The sequence below is a fragment of the Callithrix jacchus genome, chromosome 4, assembly GCF_049354715.1.
Source record: "Callithrix jacchus isolate 240 chromosome 4, calJac240_pri, whole genome shotgun sequence".
NCBI classification, from domain to species: Eukaryota; Metazoa; Chordata; class Mammalia; order Primates; family Cebidae; genus Callithrix; species Callithrix jacchus.
In genome coordinates, this window is record NC_133505.1 from 65,322,493 (window position 1) to 65,348,300 (window position 25,808).

General features: G+C 41.1%; 3 protein-coding genes across 27 annotated transcripts in view; 2 read left to right on the forward strand and 1 right to left on the reverse strand.

Annotated features, from left to right (window-relative positions):
- DST (dystonin) overlaps positions 1 to 1,358 on the reverse strand; it is a 505,428-nt gene extending 504,070 nt beyond the window's left edge. For 17 of the 25 annotated variants that reach the window (XM_035295953.3, XM_078369437.1, XM_035295950.3 and 14 more), the window contains exons 1-2: positions 1,097 to 1,358; positions 456 to 517 (exon numbers count right to left, since the gene is read on the reverse strand). In XM_035295953.3, the coding sequence (XP_035151844.2) occupies positions 456 to 517; positions 1,097 to 1,277 (243 nt within the window). In that variant the 5' untranslated portion in view covers positions 1,278 to 1,358. The remainder of the gene's footprint in view (positions 1 to 455; positions 518 to 1,096) is intronic. The other 8 variants (XM_078369452.1, XM_008994605.4, XM_035295973.3 and 5 more) reach the window with 1 other exon arrangement.
- LOC144582402 (uncharacterized) lies at positions 1,276 to 25,554 on the forward strand. The gene is made up of 4 exons (XM_078370891.1): positions 1,276 to 1,454; positions 1,500 to 2,147; positions 11,660 to 11,695; positions 25,414 to 25,554. Coding segments are annotated over exons 1-4 (864 nt in total). The 3' UTR covers positions 25,415 to 25,554.
- The window catches only part of BEND6 (BEN domain containing 6), a 48,912-nt gene continuing 48,518 nt past the window's right edge, over positions 25,415 to 25,808 (forward strand). The window contains exon 1 of the mRNA XM_035295985.3: positions 25,415 to 25,632. Coding sequence (XP_035151876.1) covers positions 25,513 to 25,632 — 120 coding nt within the window. The 5' untranslated portion in view covers positions 25,415 to 25,512. The remainder of the gene's footprint in view (positions 25,633 to 25,808) is intronic.

Consider the following 25,808-nt stretch of genomic DNA (forward strand, 5'->3'; position numbering starts at 1 on the left):
ATCATCGCTTTGCAAAAATCATCAGATGGTCTCCAATAAAACATGGATAGCTTTATGAGAGAACAGAAATGTAAACTTCAAAATTGAAAATGGATCAAATTGTTCTGCACTAACATCTTCGTTTATCCAAGGGTACAACCACAGTCAGCTGACAGCTCCCAGAAAACACTTCCACCAGCAAATTACCAATTGTCAACTCAAGTGACATCCACCCCGTGGGTAAGTTTTTTAAGGTCTGCAGCGCTCCCAGGGTTTGCCTTGTCCCCTACAACAAACAGCTCCATTACACAAGAAATTTGCTAAAACCCTTCGCTGGGCACTAATACGGAATCACTTAAAGGAAATATGCCACTTTCGGCTAGGGGACAGCATGCTCGTCACTCAATGTCATTCTTAACTCGTCATTCTTAACACGCATATAATATTGGTACTCAGGAAAGAGAACTTCTTCTGACCTTGAGCGTGCGCGCTAAATAAATTACCTCAGAACGAAAGTGGTGCGATCTCAAAACAGCATCTGGGGAGAAAAAAGAGAAATGAGACTTCATTTAACTCCTTGTTCTTCACCTGCCGAGTGATTCTTGTTTTACCTGGGAGACCAGGGTCGGGAAAGCATCGCAGATGCCGCAAATTTGGTGGGACATCTTGGGGGAGGGAGGAGGAGTACTGGGCCAACGGTATCTAGGTAATTTCTCCGCGAGAAGTTTGCATTAAAGTTTTGGGGGAGTTGTGGAACCCCGAACTTTCCATGCCTTACTTTCTTACCTCAGCGAAGGATGGGTGAAGGCGAGGCTGCCGCAGCCCTGGACTACGCTCAAATTACCCTAAGGCTTTAGCAAACTGACTGAAAATTTGAGTTCGTTCCTCCCCTCCCGGCCCTCCGCAGCGCCGTGGTTATTCAAATCTGGGAGACTGGAGGGCGGAGGTGAGGGCAAAAAAGGGCAAGGGGTGTTAAATAAAGAAACGTACTCAGCCTGGGAAGTGGGCAATGATAGGGCTGGGGAGGCCGAGGAAAAGGGAGGGAGCCGCGCTTCACTCTCCAAATCGGCTTAAATGTTGCTGGTAGCCCGCAGAAACCCGTGGCGGCGTGTCTTACCTCGGCTTCTAGAACGACCCGAAAAGACCGATTTCATCGGATGCCTCCCTTTCTGGAGCTTGCGGTGCCAGCAGCAGAAGAAGACGATGGTGGCGACTGTGCCCAGCAGAAGCAACAAGAGGAAGAGGGCACATTGGATGCTGTAGGGTCTCAGCAAGACGAGGAAAGCCGCAGCGATCATGGTGCGGGCGAGGCGGGGGCGACTCGACGGCGGGGCTGGAGGGCGGCGGCACAGGCACCCGCGCGGGGCGCACGCCGGGACGGCGGGCACGGGAGAGCGCGGCTCAGCGCGTCATGCCCGGCGCTCGCGGCCCCGCGCCCAGCCCAATGGCTGCGCACCCCGCGCCAGCCGCGCTACGCGAGTGATCCAGGGCTGCGGGTAGCGCTTGCCATGACTCAGCAGACAGCGACGAGGCTGCGACTCCGCGGCTGGGATCCTCTCCCCTCCCTCCCCAGGCGCCCCCGCCCCCGTCCGTGCGCAGCCCCCGGGCGCAGCCCCGCCGGGGACGCGGCGAGTGGGGAGGAGCAGCGCCGCCGCCGCGGCCGCCCCGGCCCCGCGCATCGTCCTGCGGCCGCCGCCGACCTCAGCATCCCAGAAGCCGGGCGCACGTGGGTCGGGGCGGGGACGAGGCGCACCTGCTGCAGCCGCGGCGGCCCGCGGGGGGCGGGAATGGGGTGCCGCGGCGGGGGCTCGGCTGATGACATCACGGCCGGGCTGCGGCAGCGCGGGCGCGCGGACATGGCTGCGGCGGTTTCGGCGGCGGCCGCGGGCTGCGCCAGGGCCTGAGAGCCCAGCGCCCTCCCGCGGGGCCGCCCGCCAGCCCGCGCCGTCCGCGGGTGCTCTGGCCGGGCGACTCTCGCTTCCCGGACACCCAGGGCTTCCACCTAACCAGCCTCCCTTGGCCAAATTGCTGCGGAGCCCTCGTCAGGGGGCGCCAAGGAGCCAGGGGAAAACGGTGAGGCGCTGGCAGGAGCCTCCCGGAGGTGCTACCCCCACCTCCCACCTCCCTACGCCCCGCCCGGAGGTTGGGGCTTTGAAGGATGCAGCCGGGTGAGCTATTGCTTGCGGGGGGTTCCTCGCGCGCTGAAGCGCGAGCAGCGGGAAAGGCCTTCTCTGGGAATTGGGATCCTCCAGGAACGGGAGGCCCACTCTCCAAGCGTCCCTAAACTAGGAGAGCTCCGAGGTAGAACGCTCTGGTCTGCAGAGGTGAACTCTTCCGCCCCAAACTTGGTGCTTATTTCGCAACTGAGAATTGGGCACTTTAGATCTTGTATACCTGGGTTTGCCCTAAAACTCTGACTCATTTAGTGCATTTGAAGGGCGAGGCGATTTCAGATTTAGGGACCTGCCAGATGAAGTAAGTTGGGACTTGGCTTATAAATATTTGAGGAAGAAATTTTTTAGGGACTGTGAGGCAATAGTGATCTCTCACCCTTGCGGGCACACTCTGTCTCCCCTTTGTCCCCTCCCCACGTTTCTTCATAACCAGCAAAAGTAGTTGGTGGCGGGGGGACTTATCACTGATGCAGTGCCAGCCTGGAAGGTATGGGGAGAGCGCTGCAGTGTGAATTGCTGCGGACGGCCACCTGGTCTGGAAGCGGCTGCTGCAGCAGTCAGTCTGCGGCATCTTGCGGCCTTGCGGGTGCTGTGCCGCGTTCTGCTGCCCCCAAGGCAATGCTGGCTTTCCCCGTGTGGGGCTGGATTGTTTGTTTCATTTACTCGCATAAAGAAAACTGCAATTATAGTGACAAGGTAACATTTTACTGCATTCGTGGAGTTTCTCATAACGACTGCATTAGCCTCTTTTGGGGGGATATTTAATAGACCAAAGAAATTGTGTCATAAAAAATTATAAAATTTTGAAAAGCAGGTAAAGAATTGGGAAGAATAAAAGTTTCATTTGCTTGTAGTAATCTCAAAATCAGTGTTGTTTTCTAACTATACAAAACCAGTTGTATAACTCTGCATAAAAGCTTAATCATTGATGTCCTTAAGGCCAGTAACATATTACCGTTAAGTAAGTAATTACATATTACTTAAATATATTTTAAGTATTGAACCTAAAAAGGCATTGCTTAATGCAGTCTCTTAGTGCCAAAATTCATAAGCATGGAAAACAATGGATGTTTTGTTTGCAGCTGGTTTCCTAAAACAAAATAAACATTCGTATTGTTGACATGTTGCATCTCATTCATTCAGTCGTTTTAGATTGAACACAGAAGGGACCTTGCTTGGAGACACTGTGTAAAGTGGGAATCTTGAATGTGTAAGGTGGGAATCATGTAGGCTGCTCTTCATGCTGGCATAGGCTTCATGAGTCCCTAGCACTCAGAGGGGGTGACAGGTAGCACTGCATCATGTGCATATGGCTAAAGGTTTCCTGATACCGCAGCCCACTGTAGTGAGAAAGTGTATCAACAATTATGCAGGGGTTATTGAAGAGAATCGTGAGAGCTTGCAATGCGTGGCACATGAGGAAAGGAAATATGCTCCACCGGATTGACTCAACAATGGCATGGTGGAGTAATTTTAAACAACAACAAAACTGAACTAACCTTGTGCAAATATTGGGGGAAATAACTAACAGAATTTTGGAAGCTCATCTTCATGCTTCTCATTGACTGAAATTTGTAAGTGAGCTGAAACAGCCTACATATTCTTGAACAGAAACATGTCAAAGACACAGACACACAGCATAGTATTCAAATTGCCACAAACACTATATTTTTTAACAACAAAAAGCAACTAAATAGCAATTATGGTTTTCCGAGCTATTACTTTAGCACAGTTGTTATCCTGCGTCTTGCTGCAGCCATTTATAAGTTTCAAATGCACACAAGAACGTCATTTATCTCTCTTGGCAGGCAAATGCTTAACTGCCATGCCATGGGATTATAGATATTTCTTTTTAGATGCATTCATTTCTGTTCTTTCCATCTGTTGTTTTAAAAATACTAATAATAAGCAAACCAAATCCTTGAAAGAAGTTAGTATTTGATTCCATTGTTATTTTCTGATTTGTTTGTTGCTAATTTATCGTTTTTTCAAATTATTAATTGCATACATATTATTAATTGCTTCTTTCTTTGTGTTTATATGGTGCCTAATGCATTGTGGAACTCAATAAATATTAAATCAGCCAAGCAGTGCTTTTTGGAACTTAATTTAGGAAAAATTATACCTTTTCTTCCTGGTAGGTTTTTGCTTTTTAAAAAAAGAATAATTAATATTGTATAAAAGTCACAAAAAAATTGTTAAGTTTGAGGGTACGGATGGAGTGGGAGAGCCATGGCCAAAATCTCATACAAAAAATGAAAATTCGTAATGGAAAAGATGTATAATTTCGTAACGTTTTTATGAGAGTAAGTTACCATTGTCACCCAAAAGAAGACAAAAGCGTTGGGGAAGTAGCTAAGAGAGTCTGATACCACCTGTGTATAAGATGGTGCATTATGCAGTCCTTCTTCCCTTCAGATTCTCAAACGAATTGGGAATAGACACAAGGAACCATAAGGAAATTAAAATACTGTGTTAACTCTATCAAGTTAAAGTCAGATTGAAGAACACAGCTTAGCCTCAAGGCCAAAATGGGGCCTCTCACTCCTTTTCCTCACTCAGCATGCCCACCCAGTCACAGTTGAAGTATGACAGGCCTCCCCAACATTAGGGCTGGAAGGAACCCAACCTGTTCAAATTCCGGCATAAACACTAAAAAGGCAAAGGAGAGCCTGACACTTTACAATCCATAAGGCACACAGCATGCGTGAGCAACAGACAGGCCCATGTGTGAGAAGGGAAGTTTATATGTCAGTCTTGCCCACTGATGGCTAGCAGGCCCTCCCAGTTTTTCCATTATGACATCTTTCCGTTCCCCAAGGTAACAGTGAGTAAGGTGCAGAAACATCTTCCTCAGTACTTCCCTAGAGGCAAAAAGTTGTGGCACAAGTTCCTAATGTATGGTTCAGGAAGAAACATCAGAAAGAAAAGTTTCCACCCTAAGCTGTGTAGCAACCAGTTGAGAAAAAGGGAGGAACTGAAAATAACTCAGGTTTTGAGCTAGGGTAGAGGAATAATTTAGAAGAAGTAGATAACTGCATTTTATACCCACTGAGGTGGAAGCATCAGAAGGACATCAGTGTGGAAATATCCAGCAAGCCCATGGAAATCTGGAGAGGTCAGAACCGAAAACAGATACGGAGTCATCAACATTGTAGTTGGAGTAATGCAAAGAGAGGAAATGACTAAGGAGGAGATGCTAAAGAGAAAATCATTATCAGAACTTTGGAGACGGCCTCCTTTTGTGAACTGGAGGATAGTAAAGTGGTCGAAGCCAAGTGCTCCAGTTTAGCAGCTTTTTAGAACAGATGCGCAAAAGGGAGGCTCTAAGGAAGGCAAAGACTGAGGACTGGTGACTAGGAGACCTCTGGAAACCTTTCAGAGAACTGATTCATCATGGCAGAAGAGGCTAAAAGTAGACTTTAATGAGTTAAAGGGGGAATGAGAAATGAAAAAGAGAAGATAGCCATTGTCTACAATCTTTGCAGAAATTTAACTCTAAAGGGGATGAATAGGAAAGCAATTAAATCTTGAATAAAGACCAATAGTGATTATTTTGTCAGGCTAGGAATATTTGAATAAGTTTCTAGGGAACTTGGGAGATGGAACCAGAAGAGGGAGAGAAATAATTAAAGATAAGGGAGAAGAGAACTTTCTCCGGGGTATATGTGATTTAGCAGTTTGATCAAAATACCTTGAGTCCCCTCACAGACGGGCTCTTTCCGCTCTCAGGTTGCTTTGGACTCTGCAGAGTTAAAATTGAACCTGAACAGGTAGGAGGCTTTGTGCTTATGGTTTCTTCCCCTCAAATCTGGCTACTAATACTCAGACTTGAATAATGATTTTTATTTTTTTTATTTATTTTTTTTTTGAGAAAGAGTGTTGCTCTGTCACCAGGCTGGAGGGCAATGGCACGATCTCAGCTCACTGCAACCTCCGCCTCCCGGGTTCAAGCAATTCTCCTGCCTCAGCCTCCCAAGTAGCTGGGACTCCAGGTGCATACCACCATGCCTAGCTAATTTTTGTATTTTTAGTAGAGACCAGGTTTCACAGTGTTAAAAAAAACAGTCATTATAAAAGTTCATAGTGACTTTTAGGGAAAGATAAGGAATGTCTTGGAATATAGCCTAGGTTGTCTGTGATTATTACCAAGTTACATGGAAGTGAGTAAGTTACCCAGTTGGTAATCACACAAGGACATTGTATTGAAATATTACCCCCTTGAAAACAAGAAGTTTAGGTAAGAATGGCTCTAGCAATAAATTATTAGAAATAAAGCACACGGATTTTGGATTGGTAACCTCCTTGTTTCTAGGTGAAGTTTTACATGTGTTTGTATTAAAAGGTAAAAGAGCTATATCATCTGGAAGAACGTACTTCACCCAAAATAAATTTGGAGGTGATTTCCAGCCACCAGAATCCAGGAAACCATCATGTGGATGGATTACTGTTTTCTTCTTAACAGTTGAGTTTTTGGAAGGAAAATAATATAATTTGCAGTGATACCAGATATTATTTTCAGCAAATTTTTGCGGGGAAAGAGCTTTATTTTACCATAATAAAAACTTTTAAACTAATTTAGAAGTATACTCAAAAGGAAAAGATTGCAAATGGAATCATTTCAGATTGTTCTTTTAACATTTTAGCTGTTTTAGAGTCTAATTAGGTTTTGTTATTCTACAGGTTACTAAACTGCAGAAGCCATAATTCTGGGAGGTTTGGGGGAGTTCTTTTTGTGTATGTGAGCAATACAGACTTTTCAAAAAAGTCAGCTGAGTTTGGGAGCTTAAAAATATCAATATAATTGAATTCATCTACTATATAATGCTTTGCAGACAGTTTTTGGAAAGTACTCATTTATTATCCTCAAGCAAATAGAATTCATTTATATGGTTTCCACATTGAGTGTGGGATTAGTCATGCAGCAAAATACTGAGTCATTTGGCCAGAAAATTTACTCATAGTTGTATGAACTCCCAATGGAAAATTTGAGAGCTGTTAATAAATCAAATTATAAAGCTCCTAGAGTTATAATTCACTGAGCAATATTGTTCATTATTATTCAGATGGTGTAAAATATTTCCACCATTTCTAAGAATGGGCAATTTACAAAGCAAATTTGAAAGCTGAAGGTATTGCCTTCTAGATCCAAGATGATACTTGCCGTGTAAGTTACAAACATTCTACATCTGAAACTTCTACACTTCTTAAGCAAAAAGAAAAAAATAAGAACTTTATCATTGCATAGCAAATGTTAAAAGATGAATAAAACTTTGGTCATTAGTTATGAATTAAGTTCTAGGTTGTGTTGATAATAAAACTACAGCAACAATGCATAGCTAGATTTCCCCTATTTCTTACAATAATTCTTTGGCATTTAGGACTTTTGCATTAAATATTCTGTGCTAATAGAGTTGTATGCTAATGCATCAATGCACTCATAGCCTGAAAAAATAATGTCACTAGGAGAGTAGTGATGAGTGATGAGTAATTGTGATGAGTAACTGATGATTAATAAAAGATGTTTTTGGCCGGGCGCGGTGGCTCACCCCTGTAATCCCAGCACTTTGGGAGGCCGAGGCGGGCGGATCACGAGGTCAAGAGATCGAGACCATCCTGGCCATGGTGAAACCCCGTCTCTACTAAAAATACAAAAATTAGCCGGGCGTGGTGGCACGCACCTGTGGTCCCAGCTACTCGGGAGGCTGTGGCAGAAGAATCGCTTGAACCCAGGCGTAGGTTGCAGTGAGCCAAGATTGCGCCACTGCACTCCAGCCTGGCGACAGAGTAAGACTCCGCCTCCAAATAAATAAATAAATAAAAGATGTTTTAATAATATATGCTTCCAGAGGTTATTGATACCTCAATGTAAGGACGTCCCATGAATCTAGGGACAGAAAGAAAAGTACATCTTAAAAATGCCTTTGTAGCCACAAATACTTTATGGAGTAAAACAGGGCAACAAAGAGAAAACACACTAAAATGTAGTATAGTAGAGTTTATATTTCAAGGAAGAAAGCCATAAACCTAAAGCCTGTTCTTGCCTGTCCTGTCTCTGCTGTAGAAGTTCAAACTGGAATTCATGAATAGCTTTCTAGAGACTGAAATTACATGTAAAAACTTGTGTCTCATTTTGAGGACATGATCCATACCTTTCGTTAGATTCTTAATGAGTCTTCCCCCAGTGAGAATCATCAGAATCATACAAATCCACACAGGTACTGAGGCTTCTGAACGCAGTATAAATCATTTGATCTGTCAACATTAGCAGCACCTAGGTACCCCTGAGACTGTAAGAAATGTCTCGGGGACTATCAGTCTATGGTTAGCAAAGGAAATTTTCTGTTCTTAACTATAAAAGTTTAGGTAAGTCTCCCAAGTGCACGTAAATGCTGCCACCTGAAGACTAAATGGAGATGGTGTGATGTGAGTTTCTTTGTCTTCTGGCAACTTTAAAACATATTGGGAGAGAGACAAATGAGTCCCCTAAACTTACTCCCACTGGGATGTCACTTATAACCCCAAGAGAAGAAGACTGTTAACAATTGAGGACCACTTCCATAGACCTTTGTTGTGGTAAGAAAACCTAACTTGAGCCGGGCGCGGTGGCTCACGCCTGTAATCCCAACACTTTGGGAGGCTGAGGCGGGTGGATCACAAGGTCAAGAGATCGAGACCATCCTGGTCAACATGGTGAAACCCCGTCTCTACTGAAAATACAAAAAATTAGCTGGGCATGGTGGTGCGTGCCTGTAATCCCAGCTACTCAGGAGGCTGAGGCAGGAGAATTGCCTGAACCCAGGAGGCGGAGATTGCAGTGAGCCGAGATCGCGCCATTGCATTCCAGCCTGGGTAACAAGAGCGAAACTCTGTCTCAAAAAAAAAAAAAAAAAAAAAAGAAAACCTAACTTGATTCCTAAGCTGTCTTCATACGCATTAACTACCCAATTGATCGCTAGATATTTGAATGGATAAAGCCCATTCCAAGCCAACAGCACTAGTTCTAAAAGCTGGTCTTGGTTCAGAGTCTGTAGAAATTGCTGTAGTCTTAAGGCCTAAAAGAAGGACAAAAGGAATTAGTATTAAGTTCCCATAAGCAACTTGTAGACATTCTGGTAAATATAGCCACTCTTCCTAAATCCTTCCCCATGCCCACACTCAACAGTCTGCTGTGGAGTCTGCAGACCTGGTAACTGGTGTCCTTGATCCCACCAGGGTGATTCTGTACTCTGGTGGGAAGACCGGCCTTCCAACTATTCAGTTTCACCTACTCATTATTTCTAGCTTCCCACCAGGAGTGGAATGCTGTAGTTTAGATTTTTCCTCTGCAAAAACTCATGTCGAAAGTTGATTATTGTTGTAACAGTATTGGGAGGTGGGACCTTTGAGAGGTGATTAGGCCATGAGATGAATGGATTAATGCTGCTACTTTAGGAGTGGATTTGTTATAAAAGAGCTAGTTCAGCCCTCTCTCTCTCTCTCTCTCTCTCTCTCTCTCTCTCTCTCTGTGTGTGTGTGTGTGTGTGTGTGTGTGCGCGCGTCTCTCTCTCTCTCTCTCTCATATCTTCATCTTTCACCATGTGATGACACAGCAAGGCCCTCACCAGATGCTAACACCTTGTTATTGGACTTCCCAGCCTCCAGTACTGAGCCAATAAATTTCTGTTCATTATGAATTACTAAGCCTGTGGTATTCTGTTGTAACAGCACAAAACAGACTATGACACCACTCTTGCCATATTTGTGGACCTCAACTCCCTCCTTACCACCATATTTCCAGGATACTGGGTCTCCATGACACATCATCGTGATGACATATTGTCACAGTATGAAGCTGGTTGTTTCATTATGTGACTGTCTCACTCCAGTGAGCAAGTCCAGTTTCCTGAGGTATCCTGATCTCTCAGTCTGGTTAGTTCTAATTCCTTCTCTTCTGACCCTCTAGGCTTGAAGGGTTTGGTGACAACATTCTGCACAGAAACAGACCTTAGATCAATACAATTCCCTGGGTGCCTCAGACCCACTCTGGGCCTAGTGGGCACTGTTCTTTGCACACTTTCAGTCTGTGGTCATTTGTAACGAGGCAGGAATCTACCTTGAGAAGACACTGCAGGATTGTAGTTAGTGTATCAGACGTCCTGGTGGGCTGCCATCTGGTGAGCTGTTATAAATCTAGGTCTTAGTGCCTAGATTAAGGGGCACCAACAGCACCCTGAGAGTTGATTGGTATGATCATTATTCACCTATCTCCTTTCCCCAAAAGGCGTGGGACAGCAGGTACTGGTCATCCTCATTACTAAATGGCTACCTTAATGCATACCACCTAGTTATTTGTAGTAATAGCTAGCATGTATTGAGTATCTACTCTTTGCTAAGTGCTTTACGTGCATTTACTCATTCAATCCTCACAGCAACCCTGAGTAGGTACTATTCTTATTCCTATTTCATAGATGAGAACCTCGGGGCTTAGAGATGTAAGGAACTGCCTGAAGACCACACACCTAGCAAGTGGCATAAAATTCTTCAGCACTTCACAAACCATTGCTGTTGCATGTTTTTCATTTGCACTGCTTCCCTGCCTCGTTTGCACTGCAGCTCTTCCCCTAAAGGAAACTTCAGCTGGAGCTTGCTGAGCAGCTCTTTCTATCTTCTGACTCTTCGTAGGCTACCCCTACCCAGATTATGAAGGCCAACCCAACACTTTAGCAGAACATCAGATGTTTCCTTGTACAGAAGAGCTGTGGTCCTCTCATTTAGCCTGTGAGGAATTTACCTAGGCCGCTCCCCCTAATCCAACAATTTCACAAGACTCCTTGTATTCAAAAATTGTAGTTTCACCCTTACCATTTCATTGCCATGTGTCAATCACTATCACTTGGGTAAATTTGACCCAGCATCTCCAGAAAGCTGAAGAAGCTTAGGGGGTCCAGGCTGACTCCTACTTGGGGAAAATGGCTCTATGGGAGACCACATGGCTGTCCTTTATAAAACGGGAAGCTATAATCATTTTTTTCTTTATATTTTTCAAAAGATTGAGGTCTAACATAGAAACATAAGCCTCAAGGTTAATAAGCTAGGTTTCTTGAAGCCCTCCCCTGCCCTCAGCACTACAAACACCTCTCCAACTCTAACATGTTTCACCTAAGCTTGCCTGGGGGTAATCTGGTTCAGTTTGCTTCATAATAATAAAAATATTACTATTAATAAATTAACATAATTTATTACCATTAAAGTAATCTATTATAATGTAATATAATAGTAGTGGTATAAAATACCACTATTAATAGATTAATATAATTACAATATTAATAAAATTAATTATAAAATATTATAATTTTGGTAATAATTATATTAATATAATCATAATTAACATAAATACTTATAAAATAATAATGTAGTAGTTATATTATTACAACTAATATTATAATTAATAATAATTAATATATATTATCATATACCTAACATGTCAATTCATAATGGGGTACTTTATTATTTCCATTTCACAGATGGAGAAACAGAAGCACAGAAAGATTACATGGGTAGTAAGTATTGGAGAGTTATGGATCAGACAATTTGGTTGTAGAACTTACGATTGTAAATACTTATGTGATCTGCTTCACCATCTAATACATTTGGAAGGGTTTCAGACTGGAAGATTGTCTTGAACTAACTACATAGCAAAACTGTACCTCTACCAAAAAAAAAGAGTATCTCACTAAGCTTTGTATCTCTTCATAGAAGGACAAGTTTAGTCTTTCCCTCGTCTGTGAACAGGATGTACATTTGCCCAAGCTTCTGTGTCCTGCTGACTGTTCTAACAACTTCTCTACCATAGAATCAAGGACTGACAACACTGTCTCAAAATGCCATCCCTGCTAAGTCCCCTGTTCCTCTGTCTTTTTGTCTTTTTTTTTTGAGATGAAGGCTTGCTCTATCACCCACATTGGAGTGTAATGGCCTGATCATAGCTTACTGTAGCCTCCGTCTGCCAGGCTCAAGCAATCCTCCTGGCACAGCCTCTCAAGTAGCTGAGGCTACAGGCGGGCACCACCATACCTGGCTAATTTTTTTTTAGTAGAGATGAAGTCTCACTATGTTACTCAGGCTGGTGATTCTTGGTTTCAAACAATCCTCCCACCTCTGCCTCCCAAGTATTGGGATTACAGGTGTGAGCCTCCTCACCTGGTCTCCTCTCGTCTTTCACACTTCTGAACTTCACAGTTTGGTTGCATACTTCGATCTCACTCTACACATCTATCCATCCTTGCTTTAATGTAGCTTCTTGGGCCTCAGCTGGCTTAGAGAGGTTCATTCCATTTCCTTGAGCTTTCTTCTTTGATCAACACTTGCGGTCTCCATCCTTAACTGGTTTCTTAGTTCTGACTTGCCCTAAGGCTAACCACACCCAGACTTGCCAATACACCAAAAGAAGATGGCCTTTTACATTCCTTTCCATTTTTATTACTCTACGAGTTTACTGATGGCACTGTCACTCATAAATATATATATGAATGTATTTTTCTAAGTGACCTTCATAGGGATAGGGGAATAACTTGATAAAATGTGTAATGTAGCTGATCATTTTTTTTTTTTTTTTTTGAGACGGAGTTTCGCTCTTGTTACCCAGGCTGGAGTGCAATGGCACAATCTCGGCTCACGGCAACCTCCACCTCCTGGGTTCAGGCAATTCTCCTGCCTCAGCCTCCTGAGTAGCTGGGATTAGAGGCACGCGCCACCAAGCCCAGCTAATTTTTTTGTATTTTTAGTAGATACGCGGTTTCACCATGTTGACCAGGATGGTCTCGATCTCTTGACCTCGTGATCCACCCGCCTCGGCCTCCCAAAAGTGCTGGGATTACAGGCGTGAGCCACTGCACCTGGCAATCATTTGTTTTTTTAAAATTATAATGTTGCATGCTCAAGGTGGTAAGAAAGAATATCAGAGTAAGAAGAGAAATGATTAGTAACAAGAGGGAAACCACTTAAGATGACTTGTTAAGTAAATTATCTAAAATATGTGACTCAGGACATTGATTATATTTTGACCTAAACTTTTGATAGTATAAAAGTACAAAGTTAATGGAGACATTAGTGAATGGTAACCAGTTATTTCATTAATATACAATATTAGGCCAGGCATGGTGGCTCATACCTGTAACACTAGGACTTGTGTCAAAAAACTGTTCAGAAATATTATATAGCAAATAGATATGTTGATGTTGTTAGGAGCTAGGAGTTTCAGTGAGAGAGAAAAATGCATTATAAAATCAGAGGATCTTTTGAGCCTAGGAGTTCAAGGCTGCAGTCAGCCTTGATAATGCCACTGCATTCCAGCCTCTGTGACAAATTGAGATCCTGTCACGCAAAAAAAATTTATATATATGATATATAATATTAACATAGTGTATAATGGGATAGATATTTCAAAAAGAAATTATCTCATCTTTTCACATTATATGAGATTAGATTAATATTTGAGAGTTGAATTACTACTGATTTTTATGCATAAGCATTGATTCTTGGATTGGAATTACATATTACATTTTGTGAATTTTAAAAATTGGTCTAAAAGTTATTAACATCGTAGAATACATTCATTTAAAGCAAGAAGCATAATCTCATTTTGCTCTCACCTTTCAAGATGAATAGAAAGTTTCACATTAATCAAAAAAATGTGAAATGGAAAACGGTTTATATGACTTATAGTCCTCCTGAAATAGAACTTTTAATTGATTTTACTCTTCTTTAGGCTAAACTCTGCACCTGTGGTTTTTTTTTTTTTGAGACCAAGTCTTGCTTTGTCACCCAAGCTGTAGTGTAGTGGCATTATCTTGGCTCACTGCAACCTCCGCCTCCCAGGTTCAAGCAATTCTCCGGCCTCAGCATCCTGAGTAGCTGGGATTACAGGCACTCGCCTCCAAGCCCTGCTAATTTTTTTATTTTGGTAGAGACGGCTTTTCACCATGTTGACCGGTCTGGTCTTGAACTCCTGACCTCAGGTGATCTGCCTGCCTCAGCCTCCCAAAGTGCTGGAATTACAGATTGAGCCACTGTGCCTGGCCTGGTTTTTTATTTTTCCAAGTTGGAGTCTTTTGGATACCAGCCCAGTTCCATTCGTGGGTGCCCTTAGTCCCAGCGGTGACGAGGGATTGAGAAAAGGACAGAGACACAAGAGTAGAATGTACCACATGGGAACTGCATCGGCCTGAGCTCTGGGCTCCACTTTTATCATGTGCATAATCTCATTGATCTTAGGGGTTTGGAAGGGGATGGTAAAGGAGTAGGCAAGACAGCCAGGAGGAGAGCACTTGAAGATCCTTCTAAGACTTGCTAAACTAGTGCCCTGAGCATTTAACCGCACTCAAAATCCTTCTAAGATATGCTAAGCTAGTACTCTGAGTTTATCACCGATTGTTATCAGGGTGTGGCTACATCAGAAGTATAGCGGGTGGGGAGCCAAGGGGTCTGACCACACCCAATGCATCAAGGGGCTTTTATCTCCTGAGCATTGAAGACATAGAGCAATTAAAATCACTCCATATTCTGAGAACCTCTTTACAAGGCCCTCCTGGGATCTCCATGTTGAGAAGGCATTTGTGGGACCAGAGCAGTATTCCCTGCTCTGCAACCACCCCGAGGTGTTCCCCGGTGTTACTGCACTCTTGGTTGGTCTTTACCTTAGGCCTCCTGTTGCTGCTTGATTTCTAATTAACTGCACTGATAATATAGTTTAGTTCGGTGTATAAACTTAAGTGTACTCTGAGCCAAGCAAGCTTGTAATTATTTAGATAGAATTAACATAGTTCTCCCCCTGGCCGTCTTGACCCACAGAGTTTCACTCTGTCGCTCAGACTGGAGTGCAATGGCCTGATCTCATCTGACTGCAACCTCCACCTCCAGAGTTCAAGCAATTCTCCTGCCTCAGCCTCCCGAGTAGCTGGGATTACAGGTGCCCGCCATAACGCTGGGCTAATTTTTGCATTTTTAGTAGAGACAGGGTTTCATCATATTGGCCAGGGTGGTGTCTTGGCCCAGCTGGTCTTGAACTCCTGACCTTGTGATCTGCCTGCCTCAGCCTCCCAAACTGCTGCTGGGATTACAGGCATGAGCCACCGTGCCCGGCCTGTTTGTTTTATAAATGTGGGGAAAGGCACATAATTATTGGGGGGACAAGTAGTAACACAATAGTAGCCAAGGAGAAAATGTTCAGGTGCCCTAGAACCACAGGAAAGTTTTAAAGTCCCTCTGAATTTTGCATTTACTTTCTCGTGCATGTTTTCAGATAGTTCTACCTGTGGCTGCAGGCTTTTTATTGACAGTTGATTGGGATAAGTGACACTGTCGAGTAGGTGAAGATTGCCTTCCACTTTTCCCAGCCTCTTATTTCTGTGCTATTAACTCTGTGCTATAGTCTTCTTCATGAACACATCAAGATGAAAGTAAACCAGCCACACTTTAATTTCCGATAAGAAAAAGACTGAGTCATTTAGCACGTGGTTCTCTTGCCAGGTCAGGAGCAACAGAGAGACTCTGGTATAGATGATGAAGCTAACATGTGGAACCAATGATACCAGCAATGCTAGGGATATTGATCTAGTAATGCAGATAAGAGCATGCATGAGGAAAAGAGCAAAAAAAGAAGAGCTTTTCTCCTTTACTCTAAACCCCTTTCCCCTGGAAAGAGAGCTTGGTCAGTGGTAGACTGGATCATGTCAGAACATGGAAATTAGAAATACCAGCCGAATCCAATAAAATGGTAAAAACCCAGTAAACAAATAAGTGTACATCAGGTACATTGTCAGCATCAGATGTCCTTAGGGTAATAACAGGTGGACGTACTGGCGACAGAAGGAATCTACTGGCTGGCAATAAATAGGCACACAGGCAGTCAGGAGGCATGAGGAGCCCTGCCATGTTGTATCAGTCAGAGTTCTGGCAAGAAATAGATGGCCCACTAAAATTAGCATGATTTGAAAAGACTTTATTAACTAAGGGACTATTTAAGTAAGTATGGGCTGAGTGAAGGGAAACCATGATGGATCATGTTGTACCTCAGGGCTGGTCATAGTGGAAATGTTACCAGCCCTGGACCAAAAGGAGAGAAAAGGCATGGCTATTGCAACTGGAAAGGAGAAAGGCACATGAAATCTGAGGTGACCCCACAGGAAGGGAGCCAGGAGGATACATTCTCCTGACTCACTCTCCCCTCTCCCTCTGATCTCATGCCCGGACACTCATTGGCTGAACTCAGCTGGAAAGAGAGCAAGGGAACCCAAACAGGTCCAGCTCCAGACTCAGAGAGCGGGATAGAGACAGCTAGGGAAAGGATCTGGAGGGGCAGAAAAAGGATCACCTTCTCTAGCGTTTAAGCGGACTGTAGTCTAATAAACACTGATGAGCAAGCCAGACTCCAGTCTCTGGGGGAATAGTATTACGGGGCAGAAATTTAAGCAAGGAGGGCCCCCTGTAAGGGACTTCTTGAAGTGAAAAAAGCAAAATCTTATTAATGGAATTGATAGCCTGTTGCAAAGCTGACTTGATGATTAGTTTCGAAGTTCTGGCTTGAGCCCTTCTTCAGCCTGCTTATGGGTTACCAACTAGGCATGGTTGCCAGGTTCCACTGGGGACCTCAGCTCCCTCATCTGTAAAGTGTGAATAATACCTGTTCCTACTTCAGAGGGTGTCTGTGAGGATTAAATGAGTTAGTACAGGTTAAATGCATAGAATAGCACCTTATACATATTAAATACTCATAAATGTTAGCTATGTTTTTATTATTAAGTGAAAGAGGCGGGATTGGAGAGATCTGAGGATGTCATATAGGGCAGTACAGGGAGCTAAATTGATTCTTTTTCTGAATAATGGTTACACATATGAAAACACGTGATATCACTGCTTATTCATTTCAATTAGCTTCAGTAAAAATACATCCACAAACTCCAGAAACATGAGAATGTTTTTCTTTCCTTTCCCATCATGGAAAATATAAAATGATTCAGGTCTATAGCGCCTCAAAAATAATAAATATAATGTTTCTTTACTTTTTTCTGTTTTTCTTTTTTTTTTTTTATTTTTATTTTTTGGAGACCGGATTTCACTCTGTCTGGGTACCCATGCTGGAGTGCAGTGGCAGGAACACAGCTTGCTGCAGGCTCAAACTCCCGGCCTCAAGTGATCCTCCCACCTCAGCCTCCCAAGTAGCTGGGACTATAGGTGTGTCCCACCATGCCATGCTAATTTTTTTTATTTTTTGTAGAAATGGATTCTCATGATGCTGCTTAGGGGTTGATCTCAAACTCCTGGGCTGAAGCAATCCTCCTACCTCGGCCTCCCCCCAAATCGCTGGGATTACAGGCATGAGCCACTGCACTCGGCCCAAACATGTTTCTTAGGCTCCTGCATAATCTCTAATCCAGTCCAAGTTATGCCATAATAGTTTGGCAGCACCATTGAAGCATCCCAAAGCATATTGACCATGTTTTTAATCATGATATTGCCAGAACAACTTGGAAATTGAATATATTTATGTTACTTGAAAATGATGAAGTAAAAGCAGTAAGGTGAAATGCTATGTAATGAACATTAATAAAACCTAGTAGTTTTTCCTCTGGAAATCAGAACACTTTGGTGAGAAAGCCATCCATGCATTGTTTTGCTCAGCAGAGTGTTGTCTGAGAGTTAGAGTGCTCACAATGCACCCAGCCATTTACAGCCATTTCAATCTTGATTTCTTTTCCTCTAGAACATATATAACTAAAAAGAAATAACGTAGATGTTTCCCTCCTCCATACCACATCTTGCTAAGCAGCTGGACAGAAGCTACTAGTCCATTTTATAGAAATCATTAAGCCAGCCACTGGATATTTAGAATTACATTGGCAGGAATTTCCTGCCACTTTGAAATTCATTTAGGAGGGAGTTGTCAGTTCATATTCTGACCCGAGTACCTCAAGGGGTCTTTTATGTTTATACATTTCAAAACTAATATATGTATAAAGTAATCCAAAACTTTTGAAACCTATGAAAGGGTACTTAGGTTTTATTGTAGTGCCATACTTGCCTTTCAGAATTTTTAATTGAGTTCATAATAGAGAACTTATATTTAAATACAAAGGCAGATGAGACACCTGTATTATATTTTGATATTAATTTAGTTTCCTTAAGTTTGGTGACTTTTATTTTCTTTTTTTTTTTTTGGTAGAGATGGGGTTTCATCATGTTGGTCAGGCTGATCTTGAACTCCTGACCTCGTGATCCACCCACCTCGGCCTCCCAAAGTTCTGGGATTACAGGCATGAGCCAGACTTTTGTTTTTTAGTATTTCAGAGATGGCTTTTGAATTCCTGTGTTAGGTGTGTGATTGATTTGTTAAAATTAAAAATAAAGGCATCAAGAATTTATGTTTTGATTTGCTTTCATTAGTTACAAAATTCCCCTTTTTCTAGGTTTTAAATCTGAGATACTGTGTTTTTCATAATTTGGATGTTGCTTAGGACATTGTTTTTCAAATTGTGGATTATAATCCATTAATGGGTTGTGAAATCAGTTGAATGTGCTAAGACCAGCACTTTTTTAAATGACAGAACAGACAGAATAGAAACTGAGAGAGTGCATTGCATGTAGTGAGAGTAAATATGTTTCTTAAAATTTTTAGTTGTGTGTGTGTGTGTTTTCTAGATCAAAGTGTATTTTTTACTGTAACAGTCAAAAAAAAATTAAAGCCATTGGCTTATATTATTCCTCCAACCACATCTTTTCTTTTTTTGAGACAGAGTCTCACTCTGTCACCCAGGCTGGAGTGCAGTGGTGTGATCTCAGCTCACTACAACCTCTGCCTCCCGGTTTGAAACGATTCTCATGCCTCAGCCTCCCCAGTAGCTGGGTTTGCAGGCACACACCACCATGCCTGGCTACTTTTTGTGTTTTTAGTAAAGACAGGGTTTCACCATGTTGGCTGGGCTGGTCTCAAACTCCTGAACTCAGGTGATCCGCCCACCTTGGCCTCCCAAAGTGCTGGGATTACAGGCGTGAACCACCACACCATGCCCCAACCACATATTTTAAGTGTTATCATGGCTGTGTTTATGTTTCATCTCATCTCCTGCAACTATCTAGAGAATTAATAGGATGCATTCTTTTAGTAAATAAATAAATAAATTGGGGGCAGATAGCCACATAGTGAATTTTTTTACTACCTATTACATAGCCATATTCATAATATTCCTTCTGAATTTACTAATTGACAGCTAACATTAATATTGGATCACCCGTTTATGGAATTTATAACATCATATTGACCTGAAATCTACTGGAAAGTAGACATTCTAAATAAGGTCTGATATGTCTATATCTGGTTGGTCTTGAGTGAATTGTGTGTTTGTGAAGAAACTTGAGGGTTTGCTCTTTAACCAAATCATATCTGCAGGAGAAAAGTTTAATACAACTAGGGATAATACAAAAACCATGTTTTTGTAAACTAATTTGTTTTTGTCCAAGTTTTTTGTTGTGGTAAAACACACATAACATAAAATTTACCATCTTAACAACCCTTAACTGTTTGGTTCAGTGACATTAAATACCTTTGTATTATTGTGCAGCCATCACTACCATCCATCTCTAGGATACTTTTCATCTTGCAAAACTGAAGCTCTGTGCTCCTTAAATAATAATTCCTATTACCTCACTTCCCCCAACCCCTAGCAACCACCATTCTTCTTTCCATCTCTATGAATTTGACTATTCTGGTATCTCATGTAAATGGAATCATATAATATTTATATTTTTGGAACTGGCATATTTCACTTAGCATAATGGTCTCAAGGTAAATCCGTGTTGTAGCACATCAGAATTTCCTTCCTTTTTTTTTTTAATTTTTAAAAAATTTCCTTCCTTTTTAAGGTTGAATGCTATTACATTATATGTATATGTCCCATTTTGCTTATTTATTGTCTTTCGATGGACATGGGTTGCTTCCCCTTTTAGCTATTGTGAATAATGCTGCTATGAACATGGGTGTGCAGGTATCTCTTCAAGACTGTGCTTTAATTCTTTTCAGTATATATCCAGAAGTAGAATTGAAGTAGAATTGCTGGATCATATGTTAATTGTATTTTTAATTTTTCAAGAAGCTGTCATACTGTTTTCTACCAGTGGGTACACCATTTTACGTTACCGCCAATAGTGCACAGGGTTCCAGTTACTCTGTATCCTTACCAATTCTTAGGATTTTGTATTTTTGTTTGTAGCCATCCTAATGGCTATGAGGTAGTTTCTCCTTGTACTTTTGATTTGCATTTCCCAATGATTAGTGATGCTGAGCACCTTTCTATGTGATATTGGCCGTTTGTATATCTTCTATGGAAAAAAGTCGTTTGCCCATTTTTGAATCATTTTTTTAAGTTTTAAGAATTCTATGCATTCTGGTTATTAATCTCTTATTAAATACATGATTTGAGAATATTTTCTCACATTCTATGGGTTGCCTTTTTAACTCTGTCCATAGTGACTTCTGATGCACAAAACTTTAATTTGCATGAAGTCCAATATTCCTATTTTTTTGTTTTATTGCCTATGCCCTTTGGTATCATAGCCAAGAAATCTTTGAAAAATCCAGTGGCATAAAGCTTCTGCCATATGTTTTTTTGTTTTCCTTTTCTTTCCTTTCTTTTTTTTTTTTTAACTCCAGGGTCTTACTCTATCACCCAGGCTGGAGTGCAGTTACCTGATCTCAGCTCACAACAACTTCCCCCTCCTGTATTCAAGTGATTCTCCTGCCTCAGCTTCCTGAGTGACTGAGACTAACGGTGTGTGCCACCAGGCCTGACTAATTTTTTTTTTAAGTAGAGACAGTTTCCCCATGTTGGCCAGGCTGGTCTCCAACCTCTGAGCTCAAGTGGTCCACCCATCTCAGCCTCCCAAAATGCTGGGATTACAGGTGTGAGCCACGGCACCTAGCCACCATATGTTTCGTTGTGAAAAATTTATTATTTATTTATTTATTTGTTTATTTATTTATTTTGAGACGGAGTTTTGCTGTTGTTACCCAGGCTGGAGTGCAATGGCATGATCTCGGCTCACCGCAACCTCCGCCTCCTGGGTTCAGGCAATTCTCCTGCCTCAGCCTCCTGAGTAGCTGGGATTACAGGCACGCGCCACCATGCCCAGCTAACTTTTCTTGTATTTTTAGTAGAGACGGGGTTTCACCATGTTGACCAGGATGGTCTCGATCTGTTGACCTCGTGATCCACCCGCCTTGGCCTCCCAAAGTGCTGGGATTACAGGCTTGAGCCACCGCACCCGGCCGAAGTATAACTCTTAAAAATTATGTATGTTAAAAGAAAAAAAAAGATTGAAAGGAAGACTTTCATACTTTTTTTTTAGACTTTTATACTTTTATTTCATACACTATGTGTGATCTTTTACTTTTGTAAGGAGCGTTACTGCCTTTCACATAAAAAGAAGATAAATTTTTCAATTATGTCACTTTCTACAGTACTCTAAGCACTTAGATTCTCAGTAGAAAACTGACACCCCATTTTGCTATAGAAATGTATCAGGAGCTCAAGACCAGCCTGGCCATCATGGTGAAACCCCATCTTTAAAAAAAAGAAAAGAAATGCTATACCAATTGCCTCTCCCCAACCTACTCCTCACCCTAAGAAATCACTTATCTATTTTCTGCCTGTATAAATTTGACAATTCTTCTTCAAGATTGTTTTGGCCATTCTGAGTCTCTTACATTTTCATCCAAATTTTGAGATCACCTTGGCAATTCTGAAAATATCATGTATTATTGAACCAGTAATGTCAACAGTGAATATTCATTCTTGTGGACTTGACTATCTTGAATTCCATGAATTTTTTCATGGAACTTCAAATAGAAGTTGAATATTCTGACTTGCCCTACTACCCAGCATTTTGATAGCTTAGCAGTGGCAAAGTTTTACTGCAAATATTTGCACTGGGGCCAAGATTGAAATTTTTGTGAAAGAGACTGCTGTTCCATACTCCTATGGCTTTTTAAATAAGCTTTCGTTGTAGACTTAGTAATGTTTCTTAAGTGAATTGTTAAGAAATGAGAAGACAAAATTATATAAAAACAAGCACTTATAGCAAAACTTAAGACAAAGTAAAATCCTTTTAACAATGACTAATTTATGATGCATAAGTGATGTCAAACTACTTTATATACTTCCCCTATTGTCAAAAGTTAAAACAAAACATGAGATCTTCATCTGCACTCAGCTTGCAGTGGCTATGTTTTTGAGTTCAAATTACAGTTCCAGCACTGCCTCTCAGATCTCAATGCAAATTCAAGATAAATTTCCATATTTCAAAATCCATTTTATTGTGGAATTTGAGGCTCTTCCACCTAACCTTTGATTGGGAGTAATTAGTCTTCAAAGTATGACATGCTAAAAGGCAAATATCAAGAGAAGAATCTAATAAATTCCTTGAAAGTCTTCTAATAAGTTAATATGCTCAACTAAAATTATAAGCTCATTCTGGGACGTATGGCATTTCTTGGTGATGGTTATACTATATAATAAGCCTACTAAAAATCATTGAACTTTAAATGGATGTACACACTTTTAAATGGTTAAAATGGTGAATTTATATGTTGTGTAAACTTTACTTCAATTAAGAAAATTATAAGTTCATGGAATATATGCCAGTAGCTATCAGTGTGAAAGACATTTTCAAAGAGGAAATATGTAAAATTTCATTACAGGTCAGATGAGCATTTGGAATTGATTTTGTTGATAGGGAACACTAACTCTGAACCCCAGTTAAGCAAGATGGTTTTTGTTAATTCCATTCTTTTCATTAATAAACTTAGCTTACAAAAAGTTGTACTCAGTTGTTAGATTTTGAATTTTGTGAAAATTCGTCTTCTCTTGGTATGTAAATACCTGTGTAATATCCTACATTTGGCCTACTGGCTTGCAGTGCTTAAAATATTTACTGTCTAGCCCTTTGCAGAAAAAGTTTATTAACCCTGTTTTTGCAAATAGACTAATGTATTTACTATTTTATTTACTATTTACTATTGTATCTATTATTGTACAACTACTGTTGTATTTATGGAATGCTGTTAAGAGTATATTCTTGGTTAGGGATTGCTTATGGCAAACATACCTAGAATCTGGATTTATACCTTCCTAGAGAGTGTCATGCAAGCTACACAGCTCTGAAATATAAAATAGAGATATATCACAACTCAGACATTCTCACAGTGTGAAGTAACCTGCTACATTAATTTAGAGGCCTCTACATTAATTTAGAGACCTCACAGAGTGCATGGTGAGAGAAGGAAGGAACTAGGAAGCTGGCAGGGATTCCCTGGATCTCTTCCTACTTTGCCTGTGCCTCTTGATTGCTTTTTATTTTGCTTTTGTGGGGTTTTGTTTGTTTCTTTGTTTGTCTGTTTTTGTTTTCTTTTTTGGAGACAGTCTCCCTCTGTCGCCCTGGCTGGAGTGCAGTGGCACAATCTCGATTCACTGCAACCTCCACCTTCCAGATTTAAGCAATTCTTGTTTCTCAGCCTCCAGAGTAGCTGGAAGCTGAGAAACAGGCATGGGCCACCATGCCCGGCTAATTTTTTGTATTTTAGTAGTGATGGGGGTTTCACCATGTTGCCCAGGCTGGTCTTGAATTTTTGAGCTAAGGCAATCTGCCCACCTGGGCCTCCCAAAGTGCTAGGGTTACAGGTGAGCCACAGCACCTGGCTTGATTGCTTCTATCTTTGAAATTATTTGTAAAGATAGATACTAGGCAGGCTGTCTGATATTTGTGAGTGAGGTTTACAGTACAATCCTGTGTTAGCTCAAGCACTGTTCATGTATTTGAACGGCTCAAGTAAGTTTTCAAAGAAGAGTCACAACAAGCATTTTTGGTAAGACCATCCAAATATTTTATGCTTAGAGTAGATCATAATGACTTTCACTTAAAATAGGCAAATAACTATATTTTCTAAAATAATAACAGTGTAATTTGGTAAGGAGTATATGTTACTATCTGTTCAACAGTCTACGTATTTCTTTTTTTTTTTTTTTTTTTTGAGTTGGAGTTTCGCTCTTGTTACCAAGGCTGGAGTGCAATGGCGCGATCTCGGCTCACCGCAACCTCCGCCTCCTGGGTTCAGGCAATTCTCCTGCCTCAGCCTCCTGAGTAGCTGGGATTACAGGCACGCGCCACAGTGCCTAGCTAATTTTTTGGTACTTTTAGTAGAGACGGGGTTTCACCATGTTGACCAAGATAGTCTCGATCTCTTGACCTCGTGATCCACCCGCCTCGGCCTCCCAAAGTGCTGGGATTACAGGCTTAAGCCACCGCGCCCGGCACCAACAGTCTACATATTTCTTGAAGACTTCTAAGCTCTGTCCTTTCTCTAAAGCTTTATTATCTATAATTAAATATTTTTTCATGGAAACAAACCAATATATATAAGTAGTAAGGATGCTGAGACCTAACATGCTGCATCATTTGTACATAGCAAAAGTTAAATTTCATCATTTAACGTCACTCATCACACCTAGCAACTTTTTGTATTTTTTGTAGAGATGGGGTTTTGCCATGTTTCCCAGGCTGATCTTCAATTCCTGGGGTCAGTCTTCCCACCTCAGCCTCCAAAGTGCTGGGATTACAGGTGTGAGCCACCTCTCCCAGCCTACTTTATCAGATTTTGAGAAATGATTATTCCTTAAAATCTTCATGTAATGTACTATTGCCTTTGAGATTTTTTTCCCCATTTTTTATGGCAGAATTCTTCAGTTTGTATCAAGGAAAATCTTGCATTTCAAGACTTAAGAACTTTTAGCAGGGAAAACGCCTTTCAAGAAATTGTTATTGATTTCTCCGGAATATTTTAGTCTTTGATTCTCATGAAATCTATTATTAACATCTTTTTCCTAAAGACATATAAGGTCAGTCCTCTGAGATATTGTTTCTATAAATTTGTAATGTTTCTAATCTGTTTTTTAGACTCCTCATAATATTACTGACAAGAAAAGACTTAAAAAGATGAAAAAATGTTACAATGTTTGATTTTGTAAATGACAACTCTGTCATGAAAATATGAAAATCTTTGTGATGATGAAATTGAAAGATTTTTGCATCAAATGAAAATGTGTACTAAATTTATCAGTGGAAGAAGGAATAGGAAACATTAATAAAGGTGGTTTATCTGAGTGGTTAGTGCCATTACGAAACATACAGTTGTGAATAAGTTATGTGTCCTGTTTTTGTTTTTGTTTTTAAGGGAAACATTAACTTTTGAGCTACGTCCAGAATAGCATCATCTACATGCTTATTCCCTACTCCTAGGATATCAGAAAACCTTTGATAACTAATTGAGAAAATGCAGAAGATCTTGCAGACAGATGAAATTACCAATACACAAGCTTTTAGAAAAGGAAAGAGGAAAAGGACAGAGACAATGGACTCAGAAAATGGAAATAGTGACATGGATAAAGGACAGGTTGGTTTTTTGTTACCTTGATTCAACTTTATTATCTGGCTCAATCATAATTTTATGATTTCTTTCATAATTTATTAGTGCTTCTCCCTCTTCTATTATTTCATTCTTCTTTTTATTTTTTTATTCAATGGAGGAAATATAATCCTATTTTTTTTTCTTATTTTTTTATTGCATTT

Bases quoted from the DNA above. Each gene is read 5' to 3' on its own strand.
- LOC144582402 (XM_078370891.1), top strand. From the start codon at position 1,276: ATGGTGCGGGCGAGGCGGGGGCGACTCGACGGCGGGGCTGGAGGGCGG. The intron at 1,455-1,499 runs GCGAGTGATCCA...ATGACTCAGCAG, and splicing joins CCCCGCGCCAGCCGCGCTAC to ACAGCGACGAGGCTGCGACT. The intron at 2,148-11,659 runs GTGAGCTATTGC...TCCATTTCACAG, and splicing joins GCTTTGAAGGATGCAGCCGG to ATGGAGAAACAGAAGCACAG.